The following is a 26286-nucleotide window of genomic DNA, read 5'->3' as shown; positions in this document are numbered from 1 at the left end:
GTGGCACCTGCAGCCGTACGGCTGTATGCACTGTGCGTACCTACCACGAGAGGGTGGGAATTAATGCCGCTTTTTATTTATTTATTTATTTGTGACATCATTTAAATTGATTATTAAATAGTATACACTACAGCTGCCTGCTTTTCCACTATCGTGCCAAATCGTTCTGAGAACACTAGGGTATGGTTACGGTTGTTTCTCCACTGAGGACTCCGGAAGAGAACTTAACCAACAGCTACATGCACTGCTGAAAGACTTTCTTTTTCTGCTTTGTATCGAATAAAGACACGCTTAACATTACTGATGTTCACAATCCTATTGCTACACACAACGACCAATCAGCAGTGTTTAAGAACGTGCTGAAGAGCGCTCAGATGTTAGCGTGAATTTGACGTTTTTAAAATTCCATTACCGATTGGTATCGAACTCTATACTTTTGACAATACTACCTACAAGACCGTATAAACAAAGACAGGTTGTATTTCTTCACAAAGAGATGTGGAGACATGAATGTTTGTTTTAAAGTGCAAACAAATTTAGTTCATTTTTGTCACATAAACACCCTGAGAGTGCTTTCTGGCACACTTATTAAGGTGAAAGTTGTGCCTCTTTTGGATGGCACCACAATATGTTCCATTTACTTCCAGAATAGATGCTTCTCAAAGACTTTCAAATCATTAGCATTTAACCTTGTGTAGATTTGATGATAAAATTGCAATTTAATATTTGTTTTAAATGTAACATCAAATAAAGAAGGTTGCTAGTTCAACTTCGCATTTCTGTGTGGAGTTTGCATGTTCTCCCTGCGTTTGCGTGGATTTCCTCCGGGTACTCCGGTTTCCCCCAATGTCCAAGACATGCTCTATAGGTGAACTGGAAAAAACTCAATTTGTCATAGTGTGTTTAAATGAGAGAGTGTGTGGGTGTCTTCCAGCACTGGGGGTTCCCGAGTTAGTGTACTCAGTGCTGGGTTGTGAATGAAAGGCCATCCGCCACGTGAAACATATCAGGGCTCGAAATTGCGACCATTTTGGTCGCATATGCGCCCGAAATTTTATCTATGGGACCTTAAAATATATTTGGGAGCATTTCTGCGAGTGCTTCAAATTGTTGTGTGCGACCAGTTTTTACTGCAAAATGTTCAGCACATGCGCGGATTCGGGAGACATTCACCCAGAATGCATCTCTAAGCTCTTTGTCTGCACTTGGAACGCGAAACGCAGCGCTCAGGAATGGTTTAAAACAGTTGTCATGTCATCTTGCTGCAGTAAACAAATCCAAGTCCGTAATGCTTGCCCCGCCTTCGCGCTCTTCTTATTGGCCCACCACTGCTCTAGCACTGAACGCGAATGATTGGTTAATATCAGCTGTCAATCACTCAGTCAGCGCCTTCTGTCATCGGATGATACTACCGCGCTCGAAAAACTAAAGCGCTGAAGATGAGAATGAAGATAACGCAGACAGATTTAGTTTTAGAAACCATGGCATCCAAAGTTGTAAATAATGACTAACTAGTGATCATGTGCTGAATGTTAATCCACCATCTACACTTTTCCAAGAGTAGAAGACTTCCGTTGGCTTCAAGTCCGCTATGAAAAGTCTGTGAGATGAAGTTTTCAGTTTGCCACATCTAGAACGAGAGCTTCTGTTTAACCCTTCGTATAATCGCCAGATGCTGTCCGCCGTGCAAGGGGCAGCTATATGTCAAATTGAACACCACGTACACCATCGCATACGGACTTGCACTGAGTAAACTATTATCGCTAACGTTACTCGTGAAAAGACCGGTATTGCTATTAACATGACGTATGCAGGGCTCGAAATTAACCTTTTTGCTTGGTAGCACCGGTGCTCCTAACTTTAAAAATTTAGGCGCATCAGCCAAAATTTAGTCGCACCCACCAATTATAAGCACCGTTACTACAAGTTTTATACAAACAGATTTATTGTATTAGAAATCAACACTAATCAAACTAACAAGAAAAAAAATTTATATATATATATATATATATATATGCAAGCGTGAGGAAAATATGTCTCAACGAAATCTCGTTATCACAAGAAAATAGATTTTTATAACAGAACTGAGTGAGCAAAGCATACACGGAGCGCTCACTGGCCCTGCACACACTGCTTGACATGAATCTGTTAATGGTATAACTGTGCTGTTCTCACTAGTGCTGTCTGATATTGCACTGATGCTTTTGACACATATTGTACCTTATTATATGCATATGTCATGTTAATAGCCATACCGGTCTTTTCATGAGTAAGTTAGCGATATTAATTTACTCAGTGTAAGCCCGTTTGCAATGGTGTACGTGATGTTAAATTTGACATATAGCTGCCCCTTGCTCTCTGTCATCCGAAGCCAGAAGGCGCTGACTGAGTGATTGACAGCTGATATTAACCAATCATTCGCGTTCAGTGCTAGAGCAGTGGTGGGCCAATAAGAAGAGCGCGAAGCCGGGGCAAGCATTACGGACTTGGATTTGTTTACTGCAGCAAGATGACATGACAACTGTTTAAAACCATTCCTGAGCGCTGCGTTTCCCGTTCCAAGTGCAAACAAAGAGCTTAGAGATGCATTCTGCGTGAATGTCTCCCGAATCCGCGCATGTGGTGAACATTTTGCAGTAAAAACTGGTCGCACACAACAATTTTAAGCACTCGCAGAAATGCTCCCAGAAATATTTTATGCTCGCATAGATAAAATTTCGGGCGCATATGCGACCAAAATGGTCGCAATTTCGAGCCCTGGTATGCATATAATAAGGTACAATATGTGTCAAAAGCATCAGTGCAATATCAGACAGCACTAGTGAGAACAGCACAGTTATACCGTTAACAGATTCATGTCAAGCAGTGTGTGCAGGGCCAGTGAGCGCTCCGTGTATGCTTTGCTCACTCAGTTCTGTTATAAAAATCTATTTTCTTGTGATAACGAGATTTCGTTGAGACATATTTTCCTCACGCTTGCATATATATATATATATATATATATATATATATATAATTTTTTTTTCTTGTTAGTTTGATTAGTGTTGATTTCTAATACAATAAATCTGTTTGTATAAAACTTGTAGTTACGGTGCTCATAATTGGTGGGTGCGACTAAATTTTGGCTGATGCCCCTAAATTTTTAAAGTTAGGAGCACCGGTGCTACCAAGCAAAAAGGTTAATTTCGAGCCCTGCATATGCTAGAGTTATTGGCGGTTCATTCTGCTCTGCCGATCCATGATAAAGCAGGCACTATAAGCCGAAGGAAAGTGATTGATCAATATCAAATAGCAAGTACAGTTACATTTATAATAATTATTGCTTTATGTGTGCATTAATGGTGAGAAAATATTGAAAATAGATGTATCAATTCGCTATTTAGCTTCGTTATGTGTTTTCGCATTCAGATGATTATGCATGTGTGTGTGCACTCACAATCAATATGCTTCATTTTTGCATTGCTGAATCATCTGTGTGTTCGTTGATGCATCTTGCTGTATCCCTGCGACTGTGTTTGTGGCTTTGCATGCATTTTTAACAATACCTTTGTGTTAAACACCTTTACAACTTCAGCCATCGATGTCCTAGTTACGTGGCATCCTATCGCCTTACTTTAATCTGTAGGCCTTGGCAGCTGTATGTGCCGGAAGACTGAGATGTGGAACGTTGCAGGAACGGCATTCTCAGGAATTTGACCAAGCAACCAATCCTGCTCTGGACATTACCAGCCATCCTCAGGCTTGTTGTTGGACTGCCGGACTGTACAGCTCAGGAAAGATCTTTAAGGAAAAATTGCACGGATAAAGGTCATGTCCATAGTTTGAGTGTTAATCCTTGTTTTTGTGTGCATGAGACTGTCGCAGACCTTTGGGGAGTCCTGGAGTACTGTTACACCGATAGCCGTCCCTTATGCATGTTTAATCTACTGGGAGGAGAACAGAGCCTTCCTTTTGTCATCTAATACGTCAAGTCTGTTAGCTGTAGGCCTCCCATCATTTCTACCAAGCTTGTCCACCTGAACACCACCGGATGACCTCTGTCGGTTAATTGTGTAGCGGACAAAAAGAAGGAAACAAGTTGGGATTCTTATTCGATCACCAGCAAGTTCCTCTTTTGACCGAAGTCTAGTTTGATTGAAGACTGAGGACTCAGGATCTATGTAACACTCTCTAACCCTTTAATCTTTGCAGTTTAGCTTCTCACCCAGGAACGTCTCAGTTTAGTAGCGGTGACCACAGAGGCAGGGGTGGTGAGTTTGGAGCATGACAGACACCCTTCGACCACCATCCCTTCAGGTGCACGTCCCGCGGGACGAGCCCAGCCATGGAGAGGAGGAAGGAGGCAGTGGAGGTGGTCAGGATAGCCTTGTCTGGTCCAGCTCGTCCACCCCCACCCTGCGGCGCCGTCGTTTTAAGATGAGACGGATGAAAAAGTTGCCCAGCGAGCGGGAGCGCCTTGAGAATGGGCTTTTGTGGCACCCTGCATCACGCTCTGCATCTAAAGAGTACCTTCAGCTGCCTTCCATCGAAATCACACCGTCCAGTGATGAGGACGCGGCCTGGTCTAACAGCTCTACCCCGAGTGCCTCGCCTCGACGCAAGCGATTCCTGCTCCGAAAGTGGCTTAAGGTGCGAGAGAGGAAGGAACAAGGCAGTGAGAGCAGGTTGGTGTTGCACACATGCGGTTCTGGAGATATAAGTGCATACTACTCGATTGTTGATTTGTTGGTGACAATTACGTTGGGATAGCCTGCCCAAAATTGTCTGACATAACATATTTAGGAGATATTTGGTTTAATTAGTGTAATCTTCACAAGGTTTGTGTCTTGTGCCCCCATCTAGTTGTATTATTTATTAGTCTCTGATCCCATGTTGACAATGGGGTATTTATGCACTCTGTTCTCTTTTACACCCCTGGTGGGATGCATCTGCACTTGGCATGATTCCCTGACAACCTCTGTAATCCCGTTTAGCCACTTGCTACTAATTGCTGTTTTCAAAACAAAGAAAGGCTTTTGAAAAATCAGATGGGAGTGTTGCTGATGTAATTTATGTGGAACAATACATTTTTGAAAATATCTTGATGTGATGAAATGCTAACAGGTTTTGGACTATACAAATATTTGTCATTCTTGCAGCAATCTGTTGCAGAAAGAGTATTAATGTAGATAATAACTAGACATACGAATAATTATGTATTTAAGGTTTTGTTTATATTTTTGAATGTTTAATTAATCATCTGTTTGTACCATGTAATGTTATGCATTCGTTTAGTAAATTTACTTGGTGAGTTAAGTTATAGTGGTCATGACTGCTTAATTGAAGGACTATGTGGCAGAATCCAATGGTTTTGGACAGTGACGGTTCTATTTCAATAAGATTATGGCCCAATCCCAATTCTACCTCTTAGCCATTCCCCCGTCCCAACTCTCTTTAGCTAGAAGGTGTAGGCCTAAGGCAGGGGTCGGCAACCCAAAATGTTGAAAGAGCCATATTGGACCAAAAAAACAAAAAACAAATATGTTTGGAGCCGCAAAAAATGTAAAGCCTTATATAAGCCTTATAATGAAGGAAACACATGCTGTATGTATCTATAGTAGCTATATTAGCCTACTATAAAAATGACTAAGTTGGCTACAAATAGATAATGAGTCTCATGATTAAATAGCCACTGAAATCAGGTGGTTGGTGTTTATTTTGTTGTCATGTTAACACTACAGCACAGCCTCTGGTCTTTCAGTGATATTAATTTGATCATTTCTTCTTGCGGCCCATCAGAGTTCACATACCTGCATAAAAGCGCATTGAATATCGGTCACATCATAGGCAACTGAGTATGCTGGCACTGAATTAATGTCCTTGGTTTGCTGATCGGTGATGTTACCTGCCATTTTAATAGCCCTTTCCTTCACTGTCTTAGCGGAGAGAGGTATATCTTTAATTTTTTGAATTATCTTGGTTTTGTTTTTGAAGTCTGCTAATAGGTGTTCTAATATGTTGATGAATGACTCCTTCATGTAGTCACCATCTGTGAACGGTTTTCCATGCTTTATTATGTCCCAGTTTGTTTACAACAGCCACCTGCCCGGCATCCCGCCCTGCTGATAGAAACCTGTGTCGCAGGCTATGACGCAAATCTTCGTTGACAGAAATGTTGAAATTAAATATTAATTCTACACACTTTTACAGCATTTGAAAATGTTAAAAATGTTTGTCCTCCTATAAAAATCATATTAAAACAAAAATATATACTAACCTTCCCCATCTTTTTGAACATTTTTGAAAAAACTTCAGGGAGCCACAAGGGCAGCGCTAAAGAGCCGCATGCGGCTCTAGAGCCGCGGGTTGCTGACCCCTGGCCTAAGGGGAACGGGTAAATACCAATTCAAATGAAGATTTTTCAGGACCACACTCGAACCCAAAGGGTAAGTAAATTTTCCAGAAAGCACCAGCCACAATGGCAGGATCACTGGACCCGGAAGTAGGGAGATCCACAAATTAGTCTTTTTTTGTCATTATTACGAATTTTTACAACAAACAAGGTAGAGCTGCATTCTGGCTAAAATGAGAATTGCAATTTTTTTGCTTAAAAAAAAGATCACGATTTTCTCACGATTCTGTAGATGTAAAATAAAGGTATGGTAAAAAAAAAAACATATGGCACAACCTCGATAATAATATTATGTGTAGGTCTACTGGTTTATATAAATAAGTCTATTCTACTTATAATAATTCTGATGTTGAATTATTATGTTTGAGATATATGCTTGCAATCTGTCAAATTAGACAGTTTTATTCACTGGTAAAATCAGACATTTGCCATTATCAGATTAAATATACAATATATTGGCTAGAGTACTTATACTAACATTGTAAACATTTATATTCATGCACAACTGTGGGTTCGCTATGAAAGAAAAAACATATCAAACGCTTGTGGTAATCATAACTCTAAAATGTGATATGATTATTTAAATGAAGTGCACTCTTTCGGTTTCATTCTGAATGCCAAGTGCTGTTCATACATCGCGCGCGGCTCCCAAACGATCACTCTGTGCCACAAACTGAATATTATATATACAACTGTATTACCTGTTACTCGCAACATATACAGGTTCTGTTCACTAAAGTAGACGCGCGCGTCTATCATTAAGTAGAGCGCACGCGCCCTCTCTGTGATAACAGCTCACGGTCAGCAGCACACGTCACGTGTGATTTCCCGATCGTGAAAACATCATTATATAAAAACAAAATTTTTTAGGTGAGTTATACCTTATAAATATAGTATGTGACTCATTCAACATCATTTGGAGGTGTCAATGTCACCGAGCAACGTGTGTGAAACAATGAAAAGACTCGTGCAGCCGCCTTTTCTTTTCTCCTGAACTTGAAAATATGATTGACAGAATCGTAGAAATGCTGGATTAAGATCGTCTAGGGCAGGGGTGTCAAACTCAATCCCTGGAGGGCCGAAGCCCTGCACAGTTTAGTTCCAACCCTGCTCCAACACACTAACCTGCAGGTTTCAAACAAGCCTGAAGGACTTAATTAGTTTGATCAGGTGTGTTTAATTAGGGTTGGAACTAAACTGTGTAGAGCTACGGCCCTTTTGGAACCGAGTTTGACACCTGTGGTCTAGGGGGTCGAATCGAGATTGCGATCTTTTAACGATTAATTGTGCAGCTCTAAAACAAGGACATGTTTTAATATATATTTATAACCGCCTTCGTGTTTTACCGTCATGCTTTAAAGTCGCCATCGTCTGATCTCATGTAAAGCAAAAGATTGCGATGACATCTGATGACGTGTGCAGGTGCTGAAGTGCTGTCCCCATTCTTATGGCTAAATTTTAAAGCACTTCCCCTTCACCCTTGGTTTTAAGGACCAAGGGGTAGGGGTACAAAAATAAGTTTGGGATTGGGTCTATAAGTCTTATGACACTACTACTTTCTACAAAATGTGATAAACCATGATGTCTTCCCAAATAAGAGTGCAATGTTGGTAAGTTTAATATAGAATCTTGTAAAAAGAGTTCAAGAAGGATAGAGTATCAGATAAAGAAAAGCAATCTTTAGCAGTCTTTGACACTATGTGTAACTTAAACCTTTTGTTTCTTCTCAAAGATCAGGGAAGTGAGGTTTACTCGTATAGCTGGCATCTGTTACACTTACCCCACTAAACCTCACTCCCATCCAGGTCACTGCACTAGTGTAACCCCTTTGCTGTCTCTAGCCTCCGTCACTAGGATCAGGGGGGCATGGCACCAATGTAACCAGACCATTTTTACTCAATCTGCTTTGAGCAGGATTCAAACGGGGAAATTCTAGCATGGATGTGTAGTGTGTTTAGGCATCTAATGCTCCTCTAATGCGACAGAGGAGAGATGTGAACTCAGTTCGCGTCACCCTAAACCAGTGTTACCCAACTCCAGTCCTTTTTGTATGTTGTCATTTTGTGTGTTGTCCTTACTTAACACACCTTTAGATCATCAATCTGTTAGCAGAAAGATCAGTGAACTGATTCTTGTGTCAAACGAGATAGACACACAAAATGTACAGTGTAGGAAATCCTGAGGACAGGATTTGGGAACCACTGCTGTAAACCACACACCCATCCAGGTCATGGCACCATTGAAACCTCTCAAGCTTTATTCAATCCACCATTAGCAGGTACTGAATCAGCCTGCTAAACTTTATTCTCATTTGGTTCACATCATCTCAAACCCACTCTGAGCAGGATTCAAAACAGCCCCCTACACCTCACTATCACCACTAATTTAACCCAGTTCATTTTAAGCCCCATGCAGATTACATTATTTTTATTGTCAGTCACAACAGTATCAGATTATGCGTTTTTTGACTTGATAAAATCTTGATGTGTCGTGGGTAGCAAATTTGCCAGACTACAAGTTGCTCACGATCAATCATCAAACTGTAGATTCGTTCTGTGCCATCCAGAGAAGCTTTTAGAGTTCCAGAAGCAGTTTCCCAGCAACGGCTGTAACCAAAGCAGTAGAGCAAAGATACACTCATATAAAATTACGCACACCCCATTTTGAATGAGAAAAAACATTGTGATTTGTTACTTTACATGGTAATTCCAGTACACACCTCGAAGTACCTCGGCTATCATTTGCCATCAGTTATCTTTTTGTTCTGTCATGGTGGTCAAGTGATGACATATAATGCAAGCAAGCGTACTTTTGTCTCCACAAAGCTCTCTTTCATGTCATTGAAGCTGCATAGTCCCCTCTCTTTTTCGTTTTGCCATTTATAAAGCTGTGTACTTAAGAAATGATGTTCCATGTGATGGAACCCATCATAGACAATGGGGGAAAACATGCCAGACTTTCTGCAACGACATAAAGAAGTGTTGCAAAAGTGACATTGTGAGGTAACATATGACATAATACACCAGAAGAAGTAATTCAAAACTTGCGTCCCAATGCCCATTCGTCATTTACAAATCCCCTTGACACCCTATGTAAAGCAAATCATGCAGAAATCAGGACAATACTGTGTAAGGCGAACAGGACTTTACTTAAAACACTTTGAGCAGGATTTGAAACAGCCCCCTAAACCTTACTCTCACCTGGGTTATGACACCAATGTGACCTGTCCACATCTATTCAAACCACTTTGACTAGGATTCAAAACGATCTCAAACCTTAATCCCGCCTAGGTTATGGCACCAATATAACCCATTTAGTTGTACTTAACCCATTTTGAGAAGGATTCAAAACAGCCCCGTAAACCTCACATCTGAGTCACAACACCTATGTCACCCATCCAGTTTTACTCAAACCATATAATTTGAATCCGTTGTTCTTGTCTTCAGCACTTCAGCCTTAAATTTCTGTTGAATAAACACCTCTTGAAATCAAGAGAGCAATGTTTACCTGAACCGCTCTTTCTAGCTGTCCTCTTCTACATGAGCACTGACCAGGATCACTCAAAAAACCAAGACATGCTCATTGCAAAAATGTGCCCTGGTGTAAATTTTCGAGAACAAAGAAATACATGCTCGTGGCCACACATAACTGCATTTTATGTGTAAAATGAACGCTACGAGATGGTACCGCTGACTGCTAGTAGCATATGGACGGGTTTTCGGCGAGACTGGTTTGCTAAGTAGCTCACCATGTACGATGCTAGAATTGGGTTGTGGAGTGGACTGAGGTTTGAGTCTGACGAAGGATGGTTCCAGAAAGAAGGTAAAACGAATCCCCAAAAATTCCAATTGTCTTCTTTCATGGATGTGCACAAGAAGGATGTTAATGTTTACAGAAATGTACACATAGCACCCTCTGGTGGATTTACGAGAAATGGCACATGATTTGTGCCCCATTAACATGTTTGAAAATTGTCAAAACTGTGCCCTCTAGTGCAATGATCCCCAACATTTTTATTACCGTGGACTGGTCAGTGCTTGGCAATTTTACCGTAGCCCAGGGAGTGGGGGGAAGTGGGTCTATACATCCTAGGCGACCATCAACCTTTTTCTCAGAGGATGACAAGCTGACAAACTCTGATACAAGTTTTTAAGTGAAGTTTATTTTTAAACAAATTTCGAGAGGATCATGTGCTTATGATTGCTTGCGGCTGGTCCTTCATTATTTAATTTATGATTCACCAATCAGACGATTCCTAAGCCACTATAAATACCCTAAGTTCCATCTTCCTTTTGAAGAATCCCTCCTGCCCCCCTACTCCTTTCCTAGATGGGTGGCACGGTGGCCCAGTGGTTAGCACTATTGCCTCACAGCAAGAACATCAGTGGTTCTAGTCCTTACTAAGCTAGCCGACGTTTCTGTGTGACGTTTACACGTTCTCCCTGTGCTCAAGTGGGTTTCCCCAGGTTCTCCGGTTTCCTCCAACCATCCAAACACATGCAACTTAAGTTTTTTAACTATCCAAATCGGCACCATAGACATGCTCCTAGTCAGTAGTTATCTCTTAAGAGCAATCACTATCTGTTCATTAGCTACTACAACAGGGGAGTTCCCAAGATCTACCTGAGCTCACACTCCCCTCTCGCCTTGTAAACGGGAAGGAGCCCCAGGACTACTGAGTCTACTGAAATGTGTATATTCCATACAAACTATGAAGCTGATTGGTTAGTTCTCGTCACGTGACTTGTTTCTTGTGCACAAAAAAGATGCAAGATGTGAACGGCCACAGTCATTTGCGATCTCAAGGAGTTTATCTTCTTGCACAGACATGCTTGGTTCACCTGATCTGATGACAAATGGGTTGCGGATCCATTCCTTAGCACAATGGAAAAACCAAAACCTGCAAGACATCTTATTCCAGGGTACATATTTGTTGGTTCCCAAAAATGTAGTCCTGTGTACATATTTTCAATTAGCCTAGGTTGCAAAAAAGCAACATGTGAGTCAAATATGAGACATTTACCTACATAAGATACATATGCGTATAAGAGACACAACAGAATTAAATTAGTCTCTGATTTGCTTTTCACCTTGATTATAATTCGCAGTAAGAAGTTGAGAAACAACTTAAACTGATATTAAACTGATATCATGCCACTGTTGATTGGCATCATTTTGCATCAGGTTGTTTTCAGAGCTACAGGATAAATATAGGCAAATATAGGATCAGTTCTAGACAGAGTGTGTGTATTAGCAATGCACTTACTGTAGTAGATCCTGGGTTGTCTACAGGTTGCTTTGAACAAAATAGAACTGCTTAACAGAATAAATAAATGGTTCTGTATCGAAGGCTGTAATGCAATTCAGTGGGTGAAATTGAATTTTGTGGATCATTTAAAACAATGAGAGGAAAATAAATTGAATCACAGCATCTATGTTGCCTGTGAGAAGGAAACACCACTTTAAATATCATAAGGTTTCAAACCAGGTTTTCATTAGGGTGAAAATGTGGAAGAAAGCGAGGGAAAGTGTGGTGTAGAGAAGGTAGTTCTGGACGCTGAGGTGTGTGGCAGATGGCTGATTTCAGTGCAGACAGCTGTGTTGATTATAATGGGAGCAATTTTGTTTTGATGTGTCGTGTACAGTGCAGGTACGGTGTAACTTGCTGTGTTAAATATAGAATTGAACTGATGTGCGGCCACAGAGAGTGTCTACATACATATACTGGTTAATTAATAGTGCCGTCTGTTATATTGCAACATGCCTTTTAATCTATGATTATAATTTTGAAGCAGTATGACACTCTCAGAAATGCTGCATTACTTCAGGTTTCTGATGTTAAATCTAATATTAGTTAATATAAAAGCTTAAGATTTGATTAATACATCTGTTAGACGATTTGACTGTCCAGTCTTAAGTTTTAAAGCAGTGACTTCTCAGAATCAGGATATTACAGCACACAAAATAATGTATGATCATCACAAACGCAATATCACTTTGATTATGTTAATATCATCAATATTTTGTTCCATTTTAAGAGATGAGAGAGACCTGATCTGAAAGGAACTGAATGGCAGATGCACGGCTGTGCGGTTATGTAACACATGCTCATTTTTAATCTCTTGTTATTAATCATAGCAGGTTTTTGAGGTAGATTTGATGGGCTGAGTTTATTCTTTTGAACTGAGTGTTCCTGTAGAACAATGCCGGTCCCGGGAAATGCTTGAAGTGTTAAATCATTTCCTTTAAATGCACTGCAGTCCAAGCGTCTGACAAATCACAAAGGTATTGCATTTTATCGCACTTCGCTAAATTACTGTAAATCCATTGCATTGAATTACTGTAAAGCAAAGCACACAGGCACATTCCTCCTGAAATGAGCTGAGAAAAACACACTCCTCCAGCAATATTTTTTGCATGCATAACAGTCCAAATAGCAGGTCTGTCCTGTTTGTCACTTGTTCCTCTGTCCATATGGCGTGTTGTTGTTGGTTTTAGCAGATATGGTATTACTCATAATTCTTTTTGGTCATTGTTTAAAGGGATAGTTCACCCAAAAATAAAAATTTAAGTGTCCTTTGAAGAGAGGCAATGTGGACAACCCTGGCTGATTCTGATTATGTACCCCTATATACATTATGGAGAGCGCCAAATACATCCCAGGAGCCTTTTTTTTCTTCAGTTTTTTTTTTCCGCGAATACATCAGAGGCCGATGTGTGCGTTTTTTCGGATCTCAAATTTCCGCCCCTTCTCTTGTCACGTAAATCCACCAGAGGCTGCTGTCAACTGACTGACTGACCAACCGATAACCCTCACCCCTCCACCACCACCACCTCCTTCCCTAAACCCAACCGATAGTGTTTTTAAAAGCACCGATTGACCCGATCACTTCTTTCCCTAAACCCAAACGACAGTGCTTTCACAAGCAATCCAGAAAAAAAAAAACCCTCACAGCTGCCTGATTTTTACCCCATTTTCAGATTTTACCATATCCTCACCCTGTTATTTACTTGCTTGTTTTATTTTTTGGCTTTTGTTTTTGTTTTGCTGAATTGGTCATATGACTGTGTCACATAACTAAAATAAATCATCATTTTCAAAAGCCTCCATTTTCACAGTGCACACTGCAACTCAAACTCCACTTTTGTTTTTGATTTATCCAATTTGGACATTTAAAAAAAAAAAAAAAGACATTTTCGTTTGCAAAAACGGCATCCTAATGTGGACTGAAGGCCAAAACCAATACAGGCATGTTGTGAAAGCGTACTCCTTTATACATTTCTGGAGAGCATGTATGGCTGCATTTCGTCTTTAAAACTAACACAATGGGCTGGTATGGCACCGACAGCTTTTGTTTGTTTTCGCGCTTACCAGCTGGCTGCTTTAGCTGTTACCAGTTTGCCCAGTAGCTCACCATGTCTGTCAGTTGACTTGAGACCCAAAGAGGAGTTGACCGTGATGACGGGGTTCAAGTCTGACGAAAAATGGTTCCAGAAAGCAGGTAAAACAAAAAAAATAAATGGCAAAAAATTAAATAAACAAGTAAATAACAGTGTGACAATGCGGTAAGATCTGCAACCTAGCAAAAATTAGGTGAGGACTTTTTTTTCTGGATTGCTTTTGAAAACACTGGGTTTAGGGAAGTGGGTGGGCGGCTAAATCGGTGCTTTTGAAAACACTATTGGTTGGGTTTAGGAAAGGAGAAGGGTGGGTCAGTTGATCTGTCAGTCAGTCAGTCAGTCAATGGACAGCGGCCTCTGGTGGGTTTGCAAAAACTGCCAAAAAAGTACCTTGTGGGACGTATTTTGCACTCTCCAGAAATGTATATAGCAGTACGTATTCATAATGAGCTTGGGTTGGCCAAAACGGAGAGAAAATGTTTTTTTGTTTTTTTTAAACAAAAACGTATTAGTGTGGACATGACTTTGGTCTCTGAAACACTGAAAAAAATGTTGGGTTCCACACGATTCCTTCATGTTGTCCCAACACAAATGAATTAATTTAACTTAATCATTTAAGTAACATAAAACAATTAAGTTGTCCCAGAAAAGAACCTTAAGGATTGTGTTGTTACAACTGATTTTAAATAAGTAGTTTGAACAAGCAGCAAAATTACATTATTTTGTGAACTTTGCAGATTTCTTTACATTCACAATCAGCTATGAACTACACGAAGGGTATTCTTCAGTAAAAAATAACATAATTATAACAGATTTTATTGCAGCCACACTGAAACCACTGGAGCTCATTAAATAATTCCCAGCAGTCCACCTGTCTTCATCAAAATCCTCCTACAGTATGTTGAGATTTACCCTATCACTTCTCAAAACAGAGTATGCAGTCAGTGGATCCGTTATGTAGCTTAATGTTAAACATAGAAAGCAGATTAATAGTTAAACGGTCTGGTGTGTTTACTGGCACTTTCTTTCTGTCAGCAGCACTTTAAGAAACTCTTAAAGGAGCTGTGATGTTCGAGATTAAGACCGCGTTCATTATCCATCCAGCAAAAAGGTGGGAGCCAAACCTGAATTTAAGGATTTGGAAATTGAAACTTGGCATGCTTAATGACACCTTTTGAATTGTGAATTTGTGACATATTTATTAGTTGCACTTATAGATAGGGAATTAGTCTACAGCTAGTGTCTGCGCAGTAGCAATTGTATTCCTTCTCATATGTTCATGTCTTTCCTGATCCTTTTTTTTGTGTGCTGTTGTGTAATATCTGGGCTCAGTAAGGTCTGCTAGGGTTTTCTTGTGCTGCTGAGACGCATCCAGTCCTTTCCACAGCCTGCTTTCCTCTGATAAGAGCTTCTGTTGCTATTTTAAGACATGGGGAACTTATAAATGTGCACTTTCCAGCTGAGAGATTCTGTCGATGTTGTTAATATTTCAGATATAAGAGGGGTTTTTTCATAGCAGGAGGAGAGAAGGTGTAAAACTGTTCTCGTAATGCAAGGTTAAAGTCTGTGGGAAAGCACTGAACTGATCAGATGTGTCTGGTTGGTAATATTTTGTGTGTCTGCTGATCACCTAGGTTGCATTTCTTCCATCAGAAATACGAAAAACAATAATTTTAGCAAAATGTATTATTGGTAGTGCTAAATTTATTTTAAAATGTAAAATATGAAAAATTTTAAATAAATATATTAAATATATAAAAAATAATATATACATATAATACATTTTTATACAGCTTAAAGTGACATTTAAATACTTAACTTGGTTATTTAAGTTAACTAGGCAGGTTAGGGTAATTAGGCAAGTTATTATATTATGATGGTTTGTTTTGTAGACTTATGAAAAAATATATTGCTTAAAGGGGCTAAAAATGTTTACCTTAAAATGTTTTTTTTTTTAAATAATAAATTAAATTAAACGAATAAGACTTTTTCTAGAAGAAAAAATATTATCAGACATACTGAAAATTCCCTTGCTCTGTTAAACATCATTTGGGAAATATTTGAAAAAGATATATATATATATATATATATATATATATATATATATATATATATATATATATATATATATATATATATATATGAGCAATATCACACGAGTAGCAGTGCGATATGACTGTACATCGGCACTGGTGGGAGGCGTACGTTGGCACGAGGCCACAGGCTGAGTTTATACAACAGTTTGACAGCATAATTGTGTATATAAAAACAAAATCAAACATGGAGAGTCTCAAAAACCTTTTGTATGAGGAACTACTTTCTTCCACCTTGGATTCAAATCATAAGCTGACAGTTAAACAGCTGAGCAAGCATCTTGTAAACTGTAGATCTGTAGTGTCTGCTTTTTGCTAGTTGTATGTGGGCGGAGTAATACACAAAGGGTAAAGAGGCATACGGGTGCTGATATTACTTAAATATATCACGGCTACCAGCCAATCAGATTTGAGAACCAGACAGAACTGTTGTATATGTATCTATATATGTATGTATACCGCTGGTATATGTACTACAAGTTCAGTCCAGTCATGCACCACATGCACTCACACCAGTTCCTGATCCTGACTGATTGTAAACACACAGCCGGAGGATTGACAAAGACTGATTAGGACTTTAAATACAGCACACACGCACACATCAGTGCTGAGTCTAGTTATACTGTATTGTGAACATTACGGGTTTGCCTTGCCTTGCCTTGCCGATTTTGACTCTCGCTTTGTTTGTTTCACTGTTTATTCATGTCTGCTGCCTGCCTTCTGACCACTCGTCCGTTATTTGTTTACGAGTCTGGATTATCTAAATATACCCGTTTGGCCCTGTGTTAACTGTTGTCTGTGTGACCTGTTTAATAAACAGACGTTTGTATCCGCACTTCTGTTGTCAGCGTCCACTTCACTTTACATTATGCATTCATAATCCTACTCAAAATCTAAACCCAGCGTCTACCTTACTATTAATAAATAGCTAATTAGTAATTAAGTAAGGTAAGTTAATGGTATGTTAATACCATGAGTTGTGACAAACTGAAGTGTTCCTGAATTAATTTAAAGTAATTAAATAAACCTAGCCTCAAGATGCAAATTAAACATCACTAAGCATCAGCTCCCTGCTGAAAAATCCAGCTTAAACCAGCCTAGGCAGGTTGGCTGGTTTTAGCTGGTCGACCAGGCTGGTTTTAGAGGGGTTTTGGCCACTTCCAGGCTGGTTTCCAGCCATTTCCAGCCTGGTCTTAGCTGGTCAGGCTGGGAGATGACCAGCTAAAACCAGCTTGACCAGCCTAGCCAAGCTGGGAGTCCAGCCAAAACCAGCTTTATCCAGCTTAAACCAGGCTGGTCAAGCTGGTTTTAGCTGGATTTGGCTGGTAATTTTCCAGCCTGATCAGCTAAGACCAGGCTGGAAATGGCTGGAAACCAGCCTGGAAATGGCCAAAACCCCTCTAAAACCAGGCTGGTCAACCAGCTAAAACCAGCCAACCAGCCTAGGCTGGTTTAAGCTGGATTTTTCAGCAGGGCTTGCATATTTATATAATAATGAAGGGAAATCTTTCCTATTTGACAATCACACCAAACCATTTTTCATTTCGGACCATCGCCAAAAAGACATTAAACAATGAATATGATTACATTTGTTAAAGTAGTAAATCCACATTTTTAATCTCTTACAATTAGTGCTCTTGAAAAAATGAAATGGACGTTGATAAGGAGAAGCCCTGAGAGAGAAGCCCTCCTGTAAACATTAGCCCCTTTCACACAGTGATACCGGTAAATATCTGGAAAATTTCCGGAACGACTTTACCGGTATATTGAAAAAAGCGCTGTTCACACAGGCGAGGACGTTACGGAAATTTTCCGGAAAAGAGCATTCACACATCCATTCCAAAATACCGGTAAATTCTGACATCATTCACCACAAATGAGCTTTAAACGGCTGCGCTTGTATTTGTAAACATTTGACTAAATTACAGACTCTGTGGATGATCAATATTGTGAACAACTTTCGCAGGATCACTTTCGCATGTCGAGATGTTCATAATATGTGCGTGTGCAGGCGCTCACAGGCTGTTTCATGCGTCTGACTGTTGTGATTGGCTAAAGCAGACGTCTCATGTCAGCACGTTCTAGACGTGCACGCGCTTAATACGGCAATCTTCCTTCTGCATTCACACAGCGCAGCATTCCGGCAAATTGCCGGTAATTTTACGACTTCTCTTTCCGGAAAATAGCCAGAACGAATTTACTGGTATTTTCAAAAAGGACCTGTTCACACATACAACCTTTGCCGGCAATTTTCCGGAAAGGTCTGTATGTGTGCAAGGGACTATTGTCTAATGAGAATGATGCGCCTGTATAATACTTAACCTTTCAAACAAACTGAATGTGTTCCTCCAGCTGAATGAACTAGTCTGAAGTCAGTGTGTGTCTTTGGCCTGAGAGCAGTGGAGTTTGGTTTCAGCAGCAGTTAAAACACACAAAGCGTCAGACAGCCGAGTGTCATGAATGATTCAGGAGCCTCAATCCACTCCACGGAGCAGGACAGTTTATCTGGAAGAGCCCGTGCTGAGAAAAGCCCAGACCCCCGGGCTCATAAACTCACACTCACTGCAAACAAACAAGATTAGCCCACACGGGTCAAACGCTGACCATAAACGACAAATTTGCCTGGGTGTAGTTTGAATTGCAGATCGGATCTTTCCTGTGGGTGTGCAGAACCGTAGACACCACAGGCAAATACCTGCACATGTCAGCAATCAATCGCTGGAGCTGCTGGCTTGAGGAGATCCTGCATGCTGACCTAGAATAGAAAATCATATCAAGATAATCTAATAATACATTTTATTGAAGGGCGGCACGGTGGATCATTTGTTAGCACTGTCGCATTACAGCAAGAAGGTCGCCGGTTCGAGTCCCGGCTGGGTCAGTTGGCGTTTCTGTGTGGAGTTTGCATCTTGGCGTGGGTTTCCCCCACAGTTCAAACACATGCGGTATAGGTAAATTGGATAAACTAAATTGAGCATCCGCTGCTTAAAACATATGCTGGAATAGTTTTCGGTTCATTCCGCTGTGGCGACCCCTGTTAAATAAGGGAGTAAGCCGAAGGAGAATAAATAATAATAATACATTTGATTTAAAGCACCTTTCATAAAACTCATAGTTACTGTACAACAAATATATACAATTTAAAAACTGTAAGCAGACAGTATAAAATAGAGGAAATTATGAAGTGCAAAGATCAACGATACAACATTTAAGCAGTGTTGAATTCTTTTAATTGTTTGTTTGTTTTTTTCCATGTCATGTGCTGCAGACCTCTTGGCCAGGTCAACCTTGTAGTTGAAGTAATTGTATTGTGCTTTATTGGCATAACATTTAATACAGTATTGTCAAAGCATTTTAAATACAGTTGAAGTCAGAATTATTAAACCCCCTGAATTATTAGTCCCTGGATAATTTTTCCCCAATTTCTGTTTAACAGAGAGAAGGTTTTTTTTTTAAACTCATTTCTAATCATAATAGTTTTAATAACTCATTTCTAATAACTGATTTATTTTATCTTTGCCATGATGACAGTAAATAATATTTGACTGGATATTTTTAGGACACTTCTATACAGCTTAAAGTGACATTTAAAGACTTAACTAGGTTAATTAGGTGAACTAGGCAGGTTAGGGTAATTAGGCAAGTCATTGTATGATGATGGTTTGTTTTTTAGACTATCGGAAAATATGTACCTTAACGGGGCTAATAATTTTTACCCTAAAATGGTGCGTCAAAAATTAAAGAACTTCTTTTATTCTAGCTGAAATAAAACAAATAAAAAAATATCAGACATACTATGAAAACTTCCTTGCTCTGTTAAACTTCATTTGGGAAATATTTTAAAAAGAAAACAATTCAAAAGGGGCTAATAAATCTGACTTGAACTGTATGTATAAGATTTGTAATATATTAACATCATCAAATGAATATATACTAAATAAAAAATAAGAAAGTAAATAAGAAAATATGAAATATTTGACAAAATAAGAAAAAAAAACAGATAATACATTTAATAATTGAACACCCTTGTAAATAAAATCTAGATCTCAATGTTTTTTTTATGTTTTTTTTTACCTGGTTAAATAAAGAAACACGTAAACTGTAAAAAAAAAAATGCTGTGTTCGCACAACATTCCTTCATGTCAACCCAACACAAATTTCGTAGGTTAACTTAAATGTTTTTACCAATTTTAGTGGATTGAATATAAAACAGTCAAGTTGTCACAAGAAAACCTTAAGAATTGTGTTGATTCAGCTCATTTTAAATAAAAAGTTTTAAGAAGCAGTAAAAAAAAATGTGTGTATGTATATGTGTGTATATATATATATATATATATATATATATATATATATATATATATATATATATATATATATATATATGCACACACAGTTGAAGTCAGGTTTATTTACCCCCCTTTGAATTTTGTTTTTTCTTTTTTAAATATTTCCCAAATGATGTTTAACAGAACAAGGAAATTTTCACGGTATGTCTGATAATGTTTTTTTCTTCTGGAGAAAGTCTTATTTGTTTTATTTCGGCTAGAATAAAAGCAGCTTTTAAATTTTTAAATACCAATTTAAGGTCAATATTATCAGCCCCTTTAAGCTATGTTTGTTTTCTATAGTTTACTGAACAAACCATCATTGTACAATAAATTGCCTAATTACCCTAACCTGCCTAGTTAACCTAATTAACCTAGTTAAGCCTTTAAATGTCACTGTAAGCTGTAAAGAAATATAACATATATTTAAATATATTTATAAAATAATTAGTTAAAAAAAAAAACACTGCACTTCTTAAAGTCTCCATGATGTTATTTGAGTTGTTTTATACCTATTTATTTTAGATTTAAATTTATTCCTGTGACTTCTGAACTCTTGTGTGTCTCTGAGTGTCACAGCACCCTCTTGTGGCGAAATAGGGGCATGTTTTTCATGACATCATGGGGACAAGAGAGAATAGATGAACACTTTATTTAGCAAGGATGCATTAAATTGATCAAAAGTGAAAGATTAATGTTTCACAAAAAATCAGCTTCAAATAAATGCTGTTCTTTATGTCACAGAAACAATAAAACAACACTAATGCAATTGATAGTACATACTGTAGTGTTTTTGAATCATATATACTGTACTTTAGTTTGCTAAAAATACAGGATGTATTATACTACAATACTCCACAGTTTACTATAGTACATATTTAAGTCATTCATTAATTTTCCTTCGGTTTAGTCCCTTTATTCATCAGGGGTCGCCACAGTGAAATGAACCGCCAACTTATCCAGCTTATGTTTTACACAGCGGATGCCCTTCCAGCTGCAACCCAGTACTAGGAAACACCCATACACACTCATTCACAGACAAACACTACAGCCAATTTTTGTATAGTTTATATATTTTGAATAGTTTTGTTATAGTTTATTCAATTCACCTATAGCACATGTCTTTGAACCTCCAGAGCACCCAGAGGAAACCCACACCAACACTGGGGGAGAACATGCAAACTCCACACAGAAATGCCAACTGACCCAGCCGGGACTCGAACCAGCGACCTTCTTGCTGTGAGGCGACTGTGCTAACCACTGAGCCACCGTGCCACCCACAAATTTTTAAGACTACAGTATGCTACAGCTTACAATAACAAACTGCTTTAAAATATTATGGTATAATACACTTTAAAAGTGGTTCCAAAAACACTATTTACTATAAATTACTATAGTATTTTTTTTTCTCCTATGACCAGATTCCATCAGTGATAGCAATAAAAGATGTTTCTTTAGCAGCAAATTAAAGCATATTACAAAGATTTCTCATAATGTGATGATGCTGAAAATTCCCCTTTGACTATACAGAAATACATTGCATTTAACATTAATATGCGAAGCACTTATTGCGAATTGCAGTAATATTTCAAAATTGTACTAATTTGTCTTGTATTTACTTTGTCATAATGCATAATTCAACTTAGTAAGCATAAAAAAACTGTCAAACTCATCTTAAAATTCCTACCAACATCAAGCATTTGAAGACTAGTGTACAGTAGTTAGATGCAATGCCATTGCAGCTTGATTGACAGGTATGGATGTATTTGTTTTCCAGCAGTCAGCAGAGTAGCCAGCAGAGCAGCCAGCAGAGCAGCCATGATGACGATTCCAGCCGCTTCCTGACTCCCTTCATCCGAGAGGACAGGTGAGTCTGTGTGAACTCTGTACACGGTCAAAAATACCTTCAGGGTTCATAGAAAACCTGGAAATGTAAGGGAATTTTGGAATTTTAAACTATTATATATGACAATAGCAGTCACTTTTTTGAAAAGCAAAACAAAAAAAAGGTCACGCTTTATTTTGATGGTCTATTTGAGTATTAGTAGACTGTCTGCTTAACATCTGTTGATACTGCTCCTTTAACAGATATTTAACTGACTATAAGAAACTTTGCAAGTATATGTCAACTTACACTAACCCTAACCCCAACCTAACAGTCTACATACAGTGCATCTGGAAAGTATTGAAAGCACTTCACTTTTTTCAGAGTTTTCTATGTTACAGCCTTATACCAAAATGGATTCAATTAATTTATTTCCTCAAAATTCTACACATGATACCCCATAATGACAATGTGAACAAAGAGTTTTTTAAATTGTTTCAAATTTATTAAAAATAAAAAGCTGTAAAATCACATGTGCATCAGTATTCACAGCCTTTGCTCAATACATATTGATGCTCAATATGATTTAGGTCTAGGCTCTGGCTGGGCCACTCAAGGACATTCACTGAGTTGTTGTTGTGAAGCCACTCCATTGATATTTTGGTGGTGTGCTTTGAGTCATTGTCCTGCTGGAAGATGAACCGTCGCCCCAGTCTGAGGTCAGGAGCACTCTGAAGCAGGTTTTCATTGAGGATGTCTCTGTGCATTGCTGCATTCATCTTTCCCTCTATCCTGACTAGTCTTCCAGTTCCTGCTGCTGAAAAACATCCCCACAGCATGATGCTGCCACCACCATGCTTCACTGTAGGGATGCTATTAGCCTGGTGATGAGCGCTGCCTGGTTTTCTCCAAACGTAACGCCTGGCATTCACTCCAAAGAGTTCAATCTTAGTCTCAGACCAGAGAATTTTGTCCAACAGGTGCCTTTTGGCAAATTCCAGGCCGTGAGCGGCTTCTGTTTGACCTCTCTACCATACAGGCCTGATTGGTGGATTGCTGCACAGATGGTTGTGCTTCTGTAAGGTTCTCCTCTCCACACAGAAGAACGCTGGAGCTCAGACAGAGTGACCATCAGGTTATTGATCACCTCTCCGACTAAGTCCCTTCTCCTCCAATCACTCAGCTTGAATGGCCTGCTGGTTCCACACATCTTCCACTTACGGATGATGGAGGTTACTGTGCTCATTGGAACTGTCAGAGTACCAGAAATGTTTCTGTAACCTTCCCCTGCCATGTGCCGCAAGACAATCCTGTCTCTAAGGTCTACAGATAGTGGCTTTGTCTTCATGCTTGGTTTGTGCTTTGACATGCACTGTCAACCCTGGGACCTTATATAGACAGGTGTTTGCCTTTTTAGTTGGCATGTAGATTTAGTGTAACTTAAGTTGAACAAACGTACCATCAAAATAAAGTGTGACCAAACAAAAAATAAATAGAAATATGTGAACCAAACACTAAATGTGCATACCGGACCGTGACGAGAGGACGTTCTTTTATTTTTATTTTTTCATGAACCATCCTGTTCTAATGTTCATCCACATGATTGCAGCGCACTGGTAACAAGTGCTCTACAGTTTGGTGCAAAGAATTGTCAAAAGCTGTGAAGAGTGTAAACATGCCTCTTGAACTGACCATCTCACTCTCTGTTGATGTTTCCTCAGGGCTGACAGCGGGCCAGACAAGTGCAGGTAAAAGACAAGACCACATGTGTATGTGTGTGTGCTGTGTGTGTGTGTGTGTGTGTGTGTGTGTGTGCTGTTTGTGTGTGTGTACAGTATGTGAGTGTGTGCACATGTGTGTGCGCATATGCGTATTGTTTTATTATTGTATTATTGCAAATTATTTGTGTGCGTGCGTGTGCGAGTATAGGTGTGCTAGTGTGTGTGCGCATGTGTTTATTTGAGTGTTTGAGTCTGTTTGTATGTGTGTGCATGCATGTGGGCATGTGTGTGCGCATGTGTGGCCGTGTGTGCACGTTTGTGTGTGTGTGTGTGTGTGTGTGCGCATTTGTGCACGTTTGACTGCGTGCTCATGTATGTGTGTGTGTACGTGTGTCTGTGTGTGTGCACGTGTGTGTGCACATGTGTGTGTGCGCATATGCGTATTGTTTTATTATTGTTTTATTGCAAATTATTTGTGTGCGTGCGTGTGCGTGTATAGGTGCGCTATTGTGAGTGCGCATGTGTTGGAGTGTGTGCATGTGGGCATGTCTGTGCTCATGTGTGGTCGTGTGTGCACGTTTGTGTGTGTGTGTGTGTGTGTGTGTGTGTGTGTGTGCATTTGTGCACGTGTGAGTGCGTGCTTATTGTATGCATACGTGTGTGTGTGTGTGCATATGTGTATTGTTTTATTATTGTTTTATTGCATATTATTTGTGTTTGTGTTTGTGTTTGTGTTTATGTGTGCGTGTGCGCGTATAGGTGCGCTAGTGTGTGTGCGCATGTGTTTATTTGAGTGTGTGAGTTTATTTGTATGTGCGCGTATGTCTGTGCATGCATGTGGGCATGTGTGTGCGCATGTGTGGTCGTGTGTGCACGTTTGTGTGTGTGTGTGTGCATTTGTGCACATGAGAGTGCGTGCTCATATATGTGTTTGTGTGTGTGTGTGTGTGCGCATATGTGTATTGTTTCATTATTGTATTATTGCATATTATTTGTGTAAGTGTTCATGTGTGCGTGCGTGTGCGCGTATATGTGCGCTAGTGTGTGTGCATATGTGTGTATTCCAGTGTGTGAGTTTGTATGGGCGCGTATGTGTGTGTGGGCATGTGTGTGTGCTAGCGCATGTGTGGTCATGTGTGCACGTTTGTGTTTGTGTGTGTGTGTGGTTGTGTGTGTGTGTGTGCGGGCACGCACGTGAATGTGTGTATTATTTTAATATTGCATTATTGTGTACATTGTTTGTATGCGTGTTTGTGTGTGTGAATGCGTGTGCGCGTATGTGTGTGCTTATGTGTGCACACGTAGGCATGTGTGGACACGTGTGTGTGTGTGTGTGTGTGTGTGTGTGTGTGTGTGTGTGTGCGTGCGTGTGCGTGTGTGCGTGTGTGTGTGTGTGTGTGTGTGTGTGTGTTAGATGTAGTGATCTTGATCTGCATATCAGTGTGCCGGCTGTTTTGTTGGAGGTGAGATTTCTCAGAGCTCCGCTGTACTTTTGTGAAGTTGAGCCCTGAATACAGTTGCAAGCTACGGAATGTCATTGTTTGGCTTTTTTATTGGACAAACAGCCTGCGAACAAACAGAGAGCTGTGCTGCGGTGCTCAGAGCCGCCTGTCTGGGGCTTCAGCCGTTACACTTTCTCCGATTTTGAGTCTGATCTCTAAATAAGAAATATCACAGGCCCAAAGCCTGACCTGCTGTGGGGGCGCTGTACAGGTAAGTGAAGGCCAGACACAGATCAGATCTTGAGTCTCTCAGCAGATGTGTTTGTCTTTTCATTAGAAGGGTTTGAATATATTGTGCTCATGGTTTGTTTGGTGCACATATTTGACAGATATATTTTTCATGCGTAACAAATATGGTTGTGTATGAAAATGCTTCTGAAAGTTTTTCTGCCTCAGCTTCTGTTGAGAGATGCTGCATGACTCTTTCTTGTGTGTTTGTCAAATATAAAGATGCATCAAAATGTACCTCACAAAACGTTTGAAGACTTAAAGAGCATACCTGAGACTCAGAGTAAACTTAAAACTGAGGTTTTTGAGACGTTTACTAGCTCCAGCAGCTCTTTAATGTGCGCCTTTAATGCTTTTTTACAAAAAATGGGTTAATTTTTTTGGTTTTTATTCTTTTGTTTATTTGTTTGTTTATTTTTTTAACTTTATTTATAGATGTTTTTTTTGAAAACATAACACTCAATAGTGTATATCATGTATATATGTTTAAAAATGTATACATCATGTATATATGTTAACAAAATAATCTCAGTGTTATTACCTGATACCCACTAGAACATGCACCAAAACACTAGAAAACAATACAGCAATTATACAGCAGCATCAAAAAATATATATAAAAAAATAATAAATAAATAAATAAATAAATTCAGCCAGACTAATGGAATAAGAAACAAAATAGTATGACATGTAAAGAGGAAGGAGAAAAAAAAAACATATTAACATATACATCTAAGGAAAGGTCCCCGTATTTTATCACATATATATATATATATATATATATATATATATATATATAT

At 39.2% G+C, this 26286-nt stretch overlaps 1 protein-coding gene and 1 long non-coding RNA gene across 21 annotated transcripts in view; one reads left to right on the top strand and one right to left on the bottom strand.

Moving 5' to 3' along the window:
* Window positions 1-26286, top strand: part of gramd1bb (GRAM domain containing 1Bb) — a 183708-nt gene that overhangs the window by 66406 nt on the left and 91016 nt on the right. For 13 of the 20 annotated variants that reach the window (XR_015515266.1, XR_015515265.1, XR_015515262.1 and 10 more), the window contains exons 2-4: window positions 3626-4664; window positions 21988-22077; window positions 23757-23783. Coding sequence is in view for 8 of the 20 variants with exons in the window: in XM_087293511.1 (XP_087149637.1) it covers window positions 4264-4664; window positions 21988-22077; window positions 23757-23783 (518 nt within the window). In the remaining 12 variants the exon portion in view is untranslated. The remainder of the gene's footprint in view (window positions 1-3625; window positions 4665-21987; window positions 22078-23756; window positions 23784-26286) is intronic. The other 7 variants (XR_015515292.1, XR_015515291.1, XR_015515288.1 and 4 more) reach the window with 1 other exon arrangement.
* LOC147832941 (uncharacterized) lies at window positions 3626-9052 on the bottom strand. Its single transcript, XR_015515437.1, has 3 exons — window positions 7346-9052; window positions 6361-7143; window positions 3626-5452 (listed from the first exon to the last, which is right to left on the bottom strand). It is a non-coding gene; the product is annotated as an uncharacterized LOC147832941 (long non-coding RNA).

The sequence above is a fragment of the Danio rerio genome, chromosome 18 (genome assembly GCF_052040795.2).
Source record: "Danio rerio strain M-AB ecotype USA chromosome 18, GRCz13ab, whole genome shotgun sequence".
NCBI classification, from domain to species: domain Eukaryota; kingdom Metazoa; phylum Chordata; class Actinopteri; order Cypriniformes; family Danionidae; genus Danio; species Danio rerio.
The sequence above is the reverse complement of the archived record's forward strand: the minus strand, read 5'-3'. Positions and strand labels throughout refer to the sequence as shown.